The sequence below is a fragment of the Nothoprocta perdicaria genome, unplaced genomic scaffold (assembly GCF_003342845.1).
Source record: "Nothoprocta perdicaria isolate Ctin4 unplaced genomic scaffold, notPer1 scaffold_194, whole genome shotgun sequence".
Taxonomy (NCBI): Eukaryota; Metazoa; Chordata; class Aves; order Tinamiformes; family Tinamidae; genus Nothoprocta; species Nothoprocta perdicaria.
Genome location: NW_020455138.1, coordinates 790019 through 802701, shown reverse-complemented (window position 1 = coordinate 802701; position 12683 = coordinate 790019). Strand labels below are relative to the sequence as shown.

General features: G+C 37.8%; 1 protein-coding gene across 1 annotated transcript in view; it reads right to left on the bottom strand.

The window, feature by feature from the left end:
- RASA1 (RAS p21 protein activator 1) overlaps positions 1-12683 on the bottom strand; it is a gene marked incomplete at its 5' end in the record, with an annotated part of 52405 nt that overhangs the window by 12751 nt on the left and 26971 nt on the right. The window contains 8 exons of the mRNA XM_026037241.1: positions 179-338; positions 540-712; positions 4011-4087; positions 4410-4567; positions 6219-6296; positions 8010-8097; positions 8691-8847; positions 10683-10803. Of these exons, the coding sequence (XP_025893026.1) occupies positions 179-338; positions 540-712; positions 4011-4087; positions 4410-4567; positions 6219-6296; positions 8010-8097; positions 8691-8847; positions 10683-10803 (1012 nt within the window). The remainder of the gene's footprint in view (positions 1-178; positions 339-539; positions 713-4010; positions 4088-4409; positions 4568-6218; positions 6297-8009; positions 8098-8690; positions 8848-10682; positions 10804-12683) is intronic.

The following is a 12683-nucleotide window of genomic DNA, read 5'->3' as shown; positions in this document are numbered from 1 at the left end:
AAACAAAAGTTAGGAAAAGGAAACAAAAGCCAGAGCAAAAAAGAAAAGTGCTGTGCTTACAATTTCATGTATGTGTAACTAAAGGGATAGGAGAGAATAAAAAGCAAACACTAGAGCATGCACATCCTTCTCTCCCCAGAGTTTTCAGAATTTCAGGTTAGAATAATTAGCTCAGTACCTTCCATGCTGATTTCCCTGTCATTTAGTGTTCGTAGCAACAACGACTCAAGCTTTTCATGAAGAAAAATCTTCAATAAAATGCCTGCCAACAGTGTTCTATCCTGTCCACAAACATGTGATAAGGCATAGACTACATGTAGCTCCTTTTGGAGTATAAGCTGAAAGAAAAACAGAACTTGATGATGTTCAGAAACTTTTACTGTGTCGTCACTATGGGMAAAACTGCTGTCGTACAACAATGACATCTATATGTCACTACAGGCACTGCTTTAAAAGCTCAACTAGAGCTGCTGAAGTTCGTCTCAAGCAAAGTGAATTATTCTGACAGACAAATTAAGGGAAGTTGAACAATTTGATACCTCTTTAAACTCACTGTACTCCTCTTCTGGCATGATCCTCTCCATAGAATATCGTGCTCGAACACGCAAAGATCCTGGCTCGATACCCTTTAATGGGACATGGGAGCTGAGCTGAAACCACTCGTCTGTCGTATGGCCTCTCTGCAAGCGATTTAACTGGCATCGCATAAACACTTAGGGGGAAAAAAAAGCATTGTTCACATAAGATATTTTCAGCAAAACAGGACTAGTATCAAATAGAAGCATTTTATTTTTTGCATGTCATCTTGTTTCAGTATATTATGAATATACTGAAATATTAAGAATATTAACAAACAACCCTCCTCCCACTAAGATTTATGCTGTTAATATATTAAAAGATAATCACTTCAATGGTTTAACRGACTCTCAAAAGCCAATCTTAAAAGTATTTTGTAAATAAGGTGTACATATACATTTGAAAACAGCACGCAGATGTTAATATAACTCTTTGCAACCTCCTAGTATCACAAAAATCTCAGAATGTTTGAGGTGGGAAGGGACCTCTGGAGATCAACTAGCCCTACCTCYCTGCTCCAGCAAGGACACCTAGAGCACGGGGCACAGGACTGTGTCCAGAAGACTTTGAATATCTCCAAAGAGGGAGCCTCTACCACCTCTCAGCGATGGACAGTAAGCYGTCTGCCTAGGTAATGATAACCAGCTCAGGAGCAGCACAATCATTAACTCACCTTTTAGCTGAGTTAGCATCAAAGTTCCTAAACTCGCCCGGACAGCCACAACAGAAAGCCTGGTCTAATTGCCAAGGAGGGAGCTGCTGCCATCTCCTCGCTGACCATTCCCAGMAAGCCCTCCTCTCCCAACCAAGCTCTTCCAGCACAGAGGGCCTGGACACTTGCAGAGAACACCCTACCTATAAAATAGCCCAGCTTCCTACAAGGGAGTACAGGGCCCGCTCCGTGCTTCACACGTAGCACGTCAGACCGCCTAGATCTTTTCCTGTTCTAAGGAATTAAGTCTAAGTCACTCACAGTACATAAATCATCTCATTTTTACCCCACTTCTCTATGCAACATTGCCTTGCAGGAATTAACACCTGCGCTAGCAGACTTCCTACTGTCCCAGTTTTGGAGTATCTGTTGGGGCATTCAGTGCCTAATCAGACTGCAGAAATGAACACTGTCGCTTCTACAATGCATGCGAAAAGCCCTTCCAGATGGACATTTCATATTGTTTGGAGCTGATCATTTGATATAAGGTTAGTCTCAGTCACTCAGTTCAGCCAAAAATGAACTAAAGCAGTTCATCAGCCCCTGCTATCTGTCACAAGAGTGGATGGGGCTGTGACTTCTGGACAGATAAGCAACCCACTTTCCTAGAATATTTCTTCCTAGCATCAAAGCTCTCAAGCCCCCTAACTCAAAGGGTTTCTTTCTTGCCTTGCCTGCATATGCAAGGTACACATGTAGGGATCATTGAAAGCTTTTGTATTGATGGTTAATAATTCTGACCTGAGAATCAAACTGAAAATTAGTTCAAACTTGTGTCTTCCTCAGAGGGGAAACAATCCCAAATTTACTTGTCCCTGCTTGAGCTGGAAGGTTGGACTAGATGATCTCTAGAGGTCCCTTCCAACATCAACCATTCTGTGAAATCAAAAACCAAACCAGAAACTCCTCTGCAGTTGACCCCCACACACACACAATGCTCCAAGATGTCGACTAGTTCCAAGGTCTGCMAAAACCTCAGCACAGCAGTTTCTAGTGGCAGAAGTCTACTAATACATTCCTCATCTTCCAGGATTTTATTTTTAAGCCACATACATTTAATTAAATGAATACACAAAAATCAGTTAGTAAAACAAAACGAATGAAACAGATGTTATGCTGTTTAGTACCATTATTTTTAAATATCTAAAAAAATCAAAAGTAATTGGAGAATGAATACTTAATAGGTAAACTTCAAAGACTTGTAAGAAGTTAGCCTTCATTCTCCTACCATTTTGGTATTTACTTTTGTGGGTGATGATGACAGAAATAAGCCATGAAACCAGTACCAGACCAGTCTGCTTTACACAGCAGGAAAGCTGACTTAACCCACTACAGAGCAAGCTGCACGTGACGACTAGGGCTGAAAAGGATAGTGTTTAGAGATCGATTCTTTTCCTTTTGGAGAAGCTGTTTAAGACAACACTGCTTCTCCAGGGCTTTGGCCTAGATAAAGAATTTTCTAGCTCAAAGGACTAGAAGTATGAGAATAAAATCACAATTACAATTGCAGAGTCGTTTTGTCTATAAGAACRGATATCTCTCTTTCCTCCTGCAGAAAGACGCAGAAAATTCTTTAGTCACAGGAGGGGGTAAGAGTTTTAAAAATGATTTAGGTTCTGCAAGAGCATCAATTTAAGTAGCGATTCTACTTTGGTCAGGGTTTCTCTTCAAAAAAAAAAAAAGTAAAATTAAAAAACAAAAGCAAGAAGTTACCACTGAGGCAAATATAACAACCTAGCAGACTGGTAACACCACATATGCAAACTGAAAACAAGAGCAATAGGCAAGTACTACGCCAGGCTTTGGAACAAGTGAGTCTGTACGTACTGGAGAAGYCCTCCTAACAAATCTCAGCAGGGAGATTTGTCTCACTGGAGGCGAAAGGGGAGGCAAGGGGCTGAGGTTGTTGCAGAACAAATGCCACTGGAAACAAAGTGCCCCGAGTAAAAGAAAATGCATAAAAACACATTCTGTGGCAAGAGAACTAGCACAGAAAAAAAAGAGAATCTTATGTCTAAAAGCTTAGAAAATGAGTTTTTCAAACCAATCCCTCTCTTTTCTAGAAAGCTGGAAGCTTTATACCTTGCTATTATCTTATTATCTATCCATCTTGATATTAATTTGCTGGAACAGAAACAAAAGAGCAACTGAAGAAGCTCTCTGGCTGGGAATTCCCGGAAACTATAAAAGCCTGAAGGAAGCAAGATCCTTTCCCAACCAAAGTWATCCTGGTGTAAAATCAGCTATATAAGTTAAGTACAGACATGAGATACAACAGGAAAAAAACAAAACAAGACAAAAACACGCCAGGGAAAAAATTTACTTCAGGGACTGACAAGGTTCTCAGCCTTGTTTTCTTTTCTGTGAGGGTATGCATGTTTAAATAGTTCAAGTCCAAGCTACTTTTCCTACTTTTCTGTTTTTCATGCTGAGCATAGTCACAGTATAACCCAATGGCTAATACAGAACAGAGCTAAGAAAGCCCTAAGGGGTGAGGATCACTGTGTATTTGATTACTTCAAATCATGCAGGTTCTCACTGCATGATAAAAATATTAATGCAGAGACAGAAACAGACAYCCAAAACATACTAATATGATAGTATGAAAGCCAAAAAATTACCACACACTTAATTCTCCTGTAACTGTTTTTGACCAGAACAATGACAATTGCACAAAGCATCCACTGTTGCAATATATGTTTTTTTACAGAAAGATACTTACATATATCTGGATCTTTACTCTTCTTTGTTTTGTTACTTAGGCTTATCTCAAATCTATTAATATCAGATGAAAGATCACTAGGAGAAAAGACAGAAAAGCTTCAGTCAACACTATACTAGGGCAGCATTTAAAGTTATTTTAAAGTTATTCCCATCCTGAATTCTCACCATCAGCCAAAGGCACTTGTCCTAACAGACACACTTCAGTGCCTACAGAACCTTCTGCCCAAGCACTAGTGGCCAGAAGGCAGCCAGCTGTACCCCCACATATACAGTACTTCTTAAAAGAACAGGCAAAATACACTATACATCACATTTAAATGCAATCTAACTTTCAAGTGAAATTCAGCATTCCATATTTCATTATTGAATTCAATAATTCAAGAAGATTAAGACTTACTCAAAGACAAATTCTTCTGACCACACAGGGTTCTGCCCTTCCCTGATATGTGTCTTTGCTACCTGGACACTGTTCAGGTAGATGTTACAATACGGATTAGTAAAATGCTTTACAGGGAGCGTATGAGCTTCTTCTACATGCAAAATAAGACTGCTGACCTAAAGAAAATACACAAGATTTATTTCTTTGTGCTAAAGAATAACACAAACAAAAAAGCCCAAGAAAGGATTTTTCCCCTTGTGGAAGCTTAATGTTAATGTATAAGCAGCAAATAGAGATTGTAATTTCCTAACACAAGAAACAGCAACAAGAGTAATCTTGAGTAAGCAAGGCAAATTAACTCAAATACAAACTACTGAAAACAAATTTCTAGTACCACGTTTCTAAWCACATCTTTTTTTCCTTTACAATATCCATGAGACATTAGGAAACACAAGCATYATCTTCTATGCACAGAAAATTCCACTGAAGTCACAGCCATCAGACTCAGATGTCCACGTCACAGACCAGCTAGATTTATGTACCCTGACTTATATGGCTTAAATAAGTCACAGACATCTTAAATGAGAGCCATGGACTGCTCCAAACCCAATGGAATATTTAGTGCTTCCCTATCAGACTTTATAAAATCAGCATACGACGACGTGTTACGACACTGAAAAGAAAAACATTCATCTGTACTCTGGATTATCAAAGTCACAGCACTTGGCAACTCAAAGTTTGCAGAAAATGAAGAGCAAATTCTCTGAAATTTTCTAGTGTAAAAAAATGTTTTAAATGGTTTAATACTGTACAAATTTATAAATGACATGTTATTTAGAGCTCAATGTAACAGATATCTACTGTTGGTACCAACTAAAATCAAATTAGACAGTAAGTACAGGTAATATATAGTCAATACTCTGTTCAAATTCAAATATGCAGGGCCATTAGTTACAAAAAACAGCTTACACATCTTTACATGAAAATTCATGGTAAATTTTCCTTTAACTCCCCTAGAAGATAGCTTATGTTCACTAAATGTGATGAGCTTTTTTTGCTCCCACAGTAATGTGCAGAAGGTGCAAACACAAGCCAAGTCTCTCTGAAATGACAGAAATGGAAGTGTTTCCTTTAGGTCTTTATACACTTTCACCTATTTTCATACCAAAGTTTGGTCCTTCAGAAGCATTCAATCTTTAACATTTTTAATTTTTAATACATTCTGACCACAGAATTATTCTGCATTTCTTGAAGAACATCACATGTTATTGTTTATTCTGTTTAATTAAAACAGCCACTTTCAGTGTTCCTGGCACTCAAAGATACCAGGGATTCTTGAAGCTTCCTGTTACTCTCTAATCATAAAAAACTTTGCCATTTATGACTATGTCCTCTACCTCTGAGCAGCTCTTCTGGCCACAACACTACTCTCAGAAGCCTAAAATAAATTAAGCCACAGGCATGGTTCAACATGTACATGACACTGAAAATAAATAGCTACACTTGTATCTTTGTTGCATGTAATGTAGGTCTGTCAAACCTTCYAAGTTTCCCATATGTGGTGAATTGTAAGTGATAAGACAGTACAAATATTAACTTGACATTTTTTTGTCAAAAGTGGTCAAAAATACCTTGCAAACACAGATTGCAAAGAACAGKTTTTTTTCAGTTGTTTTAACACGGGCTCTGCATTACTCAAAAAAAAAAAAGTACATGCAGGATTTAGTGTTGAAAGGGAAACCCAAACTTATCAGTATCATTTGGCAACAAGGAGACAAAACCCTCTTCCCCTCCGCCCCCAAATGCACAATATCTATACAGCTTCACCTGACGTAGACGCTTATTTGATGTCCCTGGACTGGTTTTTCTTAAACTGCAGAACATCTGCAGAGCTTTCATCCAGTCCTAAGAGAGAAGCACACAAAACAGGATCAAAACAAGTTCAACAGAGCTTCTTTGGGGGAGGAGGAGGGAAAGCTTAAATTTTATGTAATTCAAAAGTATGCAGATCTGCATATTAAAGCAAAACTCATATCTTCACTTGGTAAAACCAAATAAAGGATTTGCAAATACRAAGGATTTTCTCTTTTAGAAATATCAAGCATTAATAATGGATATACAGTGTGACCTTTGCCAATTTTCCAGTCTGCTAACTTTGCATTAAATTACATATAGTATACAAGATGAAAAGAKCCCCCCCGACACACACACAACCAAACAATCCTGGTCACTTCTGAGAAAGTCAGTTAAAAAGTGTCATGCTCCTTCTCTCCAGCATTTCTGCACTGCAGCAGATTTTACTGCATATACTTCAAACAAACAAAAAAATCACACAGCTGTAACAGTGAAACACTGTTTCCCCTGCACCCCYGATTCTGTCTGCCTACAAATGCAGGCAGTGGATGGATTTCATGTTGAACAGGAAAATGAACATGCCGCCCAACACGAGACTTGAGTGTAGGTCTTTGCCCAWGGCTTTCCTCCTGCTAAGGGGCACTGCCAACTACCATGACCACCTCCAAAACAGCTGTGGGAAAAGGAACTTGGTAGGAGCCTTTACTTGTGAAAGGTGTATGCTAGGTGCATGTAGCCTCATGCTTATGCTTTCGGCCCTACCCTCAAGTCTAGCATTGCTCTTGCAAACCACAAAAGCCACTTTTGACTAAGGTCAGTCTGCACAGCAACATTCTGCTCGCTGCTCTCAAAGGTCAACTGACCAGTGTCACTAGAAAACCCRTTTCAATCGTATCCTCCACATCACCCTCTGCGTTAGCACAGACACATCCCAAACTGCAGCTAGTTTCAAGTGAACTGCCTAGAGTAAGGACTGGGCTTTCGAACCCTTCTGCAAGTGGAGGAACCGGGCAGCTCTCTGACATGCAGTTCAATGAGCAGCGTGCTATAGCAGGCACAGTGATATCAGCATGGGGCTACACTTCACACTGCCGTGTTCAGAAACGCTTCACACAAACCTCAAAGCTGAGGCTTACTCAGGAAACAAGACRGGATGTTCTACCTATTGGACTTTTTTTTCCCCTCCAATTTTAAAACACAAGACATTGCACATGTAAGAAAAAACCTGAAGCCTTTYTTCATGAGAGCGCATATTAACATATATTGACTAGAATACTGCACATTTGCTTCTCAAAGATAGTGCATCAAGATTTGCATGACAAGCGGCACTGCACTGTTCTGGTGTCATTTCAGTGACTTGTTGCACGAAAATTTGTGCATCCCCATGTATACAACTTAAAAGAGTACATTAAATTTAYACACGCTCATTTGAATAGTACCAGTACTCTCAACAGCTTTTATTCTTTTAAAGAAAACCAAACACAAAGCTTAATTTCTGATGCAATGGGTGTATTTCAGAACGTGGACAACTTGATTCATGGTGATGAAGGTGCATGGAGCATAAGTGCTGGTTTCTCAGCACCAGCTCTTTTCTTTACCTATCTGTTACTACTACATGGTACTACTTGCTAATGTAAACACAGCCCTGACTTATTTGTGATACACTTGCTTCCTACTACAGAATAGTAACATTAAGAGCAATTTTTTTTTTTTTTTTTTTTTGTCTTGTAACACTTAGTTACATCTACCAACAACAGCTCTCACCTGTGCTTGTTCTGGAGTTTCTCCTGCAAAGTAGAAGATGTAATGCTCTTCACTAAAGTGCTGAACTACTATCTGAAAACAGTTTGGCCTTGAAAACAAAGATAAAAAAATATTGACAAATATTGACAAATATCTTCACCTGTGGATCTCTGACAAAACAATGTTCAAATCTATACAGCTACTATTTGACTGTAAGGAAGTGTAATATCATCATACATGGAAACAAGGAAGAACTCTCACAGGAAAAAYTGTGAGGTGTTTCAACAGTTCATTTCGATTCTCATTATGCAATAAAAATCCTGCTGCACTTTAGTCTAACTAGCATGTTTTAGAAACCTTAAGCTTCTTGAACAGTCAGTACTAATATGCATGTATCGCTGACTTACAGTCAGGGCAAAGCAAATCAGCTCCTAAGTAAAAGACCTGCTAACACGGACTATTCCCACACAGGCTTTAAAGATGCACAGTGTGTTCAGCATTAGTWCCCAAGCAATTGATTATACATTCTGAATTTGTTCTTTTAGGGCTCAARGAGACCATATTAACATAAGAAATCTTATCTGAATCTATTTTGCAGCTCTCTCAACTAAGGAGACATATTAATCATCAAACATATRCAACACTAACTTCTACAGCCCTAAATGCAATTAGGTTGTTGAAAATTAAAAGCCATCCTCCTACCTGCCAAACAAGCTGTCGTGTACTCCATATACGGAACACACACTAAGGTCTATTAATCCTTTGGGTTTTGTGGCTCGTTTTTCACTTTCAAAATAAATAAGCTGGGCRTCATTTCCCTCTAATATAAAGTACAAGTTTTTCCATCTCTTTCCTTTACCTGTAGAAAAGGTAAGCAAAAAGTTACAATATTTTTTTTTTCCAAAATGCCCATAATCTAAGTGAAAAGGTAGCAGTAAGGTTTTTGTCCAAGAATGGTGTACAGTTAAATATACTCAGGTGATAACATTAGTGCATGTCTGTTAGTATATAGTCCATTTCACACAACATGTAGCTAAAAGCAGACCCTTTCCACAGCTTCAGGCAGCTTCATAACATTTTCACCAATTCCGACAGGATTAAGCAAGTCCATATTGGCTGCCTGGTCAGTTCAGTTCACATTCATGGGAAAACTGCCTGCACTTTTTTTTCCAGAAATGCCTGGGCATTTCTGGAAACTAAGTGATCCAATTTATGGTGCCCATAAAAAAAATGGACTCTCGACAAGTGAAAACTATTCCTAAACTCCTATCAGCTCACCAATAGACAACCAATTGTATCAAAATATCTTAAAAACAGTACAACTGAAGAATAGAAATGGGAATACATTATGAGCAATCCTGGATCAGATATATCTCCCCAAACCACCTATATCCAAGAACTGAGCCATTCAGAAAAAAAATGTGAAAAGCAGCATTTTAATTGCTGGGGATTTAACTTCAAGCTTTGCTACAAGACATACTCCATGTAAAATGTGGATTTGGCTATTGACTAAACCACTCATAAGGCTCTCCAAATTAAAAGATGTGAAACTTTCTGTAACTAATTCATACTTAAACCACAATACCTCTTAGAAGAATATTCAGCCTTAATTTTAAACTTCTATGACCACAAACCCACCACAGCCCTCAACGCACATACATTAGTGCTGTTTTGAAAAGGCAATTTTAACACGCTGTTAAAACAACCTGCTCTATTAAATGGCACAGTGATTTTATTGAATTCCTATAAGCGGGTACTGCACATCTCTCCGCACACACTTATGCTCCCATTTATACTTTTAAAACCTGTCGTTATCGCTCTAGCTAAAGGCCTTAGTTCATTCTAAGCTGATCCCAAACTCTACCAGATCCCTTCACATCATCTCTTGGAATCAGCACTCCCAACAGGAGAGACTCTTCTGATCTATTCAGAGGCTTTTATTTCCGTTGAATGTCTCTTTACACTTGGCTAAAGATGCTTACCCTTCTTTCTCAGTTTGAATTGCTATCCAGATCACTAACCTCCTAACTATGGTAGYTGTCATTATTTTTTCCTACTTCCATTAAAGGTGATTAAAAATCAACCCAACAAAAACAAGCGATATCTGAACTAGCTTCCTCAGAAATCCAAAAACTTAATAATAATTCTTAAGGGATACATGGAGGTCTGTCAAACAGTCAGTTTTTAATTCATTTATTTTATTTTGCATTGACTGTAACAGTCCTAGTGCATTTGTGAAGGTTTTGCAGTCCATAACATACACTTTGGATTAATTATTTGGCCAGCTTGATAAAACAAAATTAAAGCTTTGATCACCAACGAACACACTGTTTCATTTCATTCTAGCTCTCTAATGAAATCAGCTAAAATTGAATGAGTTCCATATTAAATATGGCTGTTTCTTGAAAATACACTCAAATTTCATGAGTCTGAATGTCACTTTTGTTTTTGGGCTGCTTTCCGATTTTTTTTCACAAGACCTGACAATTAGTAATTTTGCATTGCATGTGGTTTTATGTATTATGTCTTTCTACTAATGTACTTAAAATTGAAAGGTTAGAGAAAGCTTAAAAAGAAAATGGAGTGAGATGTTCTTTTCCTTTAACTTCAGTGCTGTCCTTTCTAATGGCAAAACTATATTAAGCCCACTGCATAACTTTGGAGAAACATTTCAAAGTACTAAACAGAACTCACTTTTCTTTAGAAGATAACCTTTTTTGACAATATTTTTATAAAAAGCATCCTTTGTTTTGCGACGAATTGTATTGTAGATTTCTCTTCCATCCAGTGTATCGTTAAACACTTGTTCTTGATGCTGGTTAACAAGGAAGAAATCAACATCTTTTAAGGTCAGAAATCGTTGTGAAACAATTACACACAATTAAGCTGCAACCAAAATCATTTTATTGAATACTACCATTCTCCACTACTGTTCTCTCATGTGTTTTAATAAAACAATATAGCTTTTAATACCAATTGTAATATGAATGATTKCYTGTATAATGACTAGATCAAATCATGATATGGGAATAAAAAGTTTTAAATATGGACCAACTTTTACAAAGAAGCATCTGTCTTTTATCATTAAAAAACAGAATGCTTCACAATTTTTTATTTACTAAATTTTACACAAATCTTAAAGTYTACCTAGTTCCTAACAGTCTTCTCCCAAAGCTTTTGGGACTCACTAACTATAGCTCACTCTGGAGTAACAAGAAGGCTGCAGATCACAGTTCACAAACACGGCTGCACAAGCCCTCACTGACCACATTAGCACTCATTTGTCCAAATGAGTAGCATTCTAACAGAAGACAGCAAAAGAATGCAGAAACAGGAAAAAGAAAATGGATAAATTCACACAGAAAGCCAAGATTCGAAAACATAAATGTTAACTAAGAATGGCCAAAAGTCAAGCCAAGTTTGACCTTACCGAGTACGCTGATCAGCAAAAGTTCTTTAGCCATAAGAAAACATGAAAAAGCAAGACTGTCAAGCAGGGAGAAGAGTATTGAGATGAAGAGTGATATATGCACAGGCTCCATACTAAATATTCTATTTTGCTTCCCTCCCCTATTCCCTTTCCCTAATATGACACAGACAAGATGARAAAAACTTCTGTAACAGAAGCTACAGCACCCAAACTAGAGGCAATATCAAAACAATAAAATAAACCCCCAAAAGAGCACTGATGTTATTCATAACCTAATATGAGAGAAATAGCATACAACACACCAAAACTAGTGACAACAATTTATAAAGTGCATTTCAAATTAGATACAATAATGTATGGTGTGAGAGGAACAGGTACACTAACATTAAAGAAAATTAAATGAGAAGCAGTAAACCCATTACACTAACCCTGATAACACCTGAGAACTACTTTTTTTTTTCTCTCCAGGAACACAAGATGTGGCAGTATATGGCAGGAAGGTAAAATGCATCCCAATTGCTATTTTTTTAAATAAACAAAAAAGTCAATATAACTAACTAACTTAAGAGAACCTGATGCAGTCAAATCATACATTAGAACACACCAGCATTTGAAGGCAGAGAAAATTAGTAATACAGAAACAGTAAGTAGATATGCAAAAAAGCCAAAATGAAGATTATGACTGTCATGATGTAAGAGGAATTATAGATCACGAGAAAGGTACCAGTGAAGCTTTTCAACAATTAGTCTTGGGATTCACTTTCCTTTTCCTCTCAACTACAGAGCACCAGACAACTGGGAAGCACTGATGACACACAGGCCATGTGGCAATACAGGAAAGAGCTGAACAGTGGGACATAAATCTACCAGCACAAACATTGCACCTGCTGACACTTACCAGTACAAAGCTGGGGATGAGAATCTTGAATGCCTGAGTCATTCACAGAATGACTAAGTTATTAACATGATGTGGCTATGGTAATGACACAGATGATTTTCCAGAATATATCTGGCAAGTATTTCCCACAGAAATGGAATTACTAGTGACATGGGATACCAGCTGTTCTGATCCATCACATTTAAGGAACATGAATTTGTACTGGAATTAACAGCAGCAGCACAAACACACCAACATTATGAATGCAAAAAAAGGGAAAAAAACCCCACACAACCACAACATCTTGGTATGCTCAGCTCAGTGAGCTGAGGGAAGAATTCAAGTGCTCTTGTATTAATGCAGTAGAAGGGAAGCCAAAAACTATCGT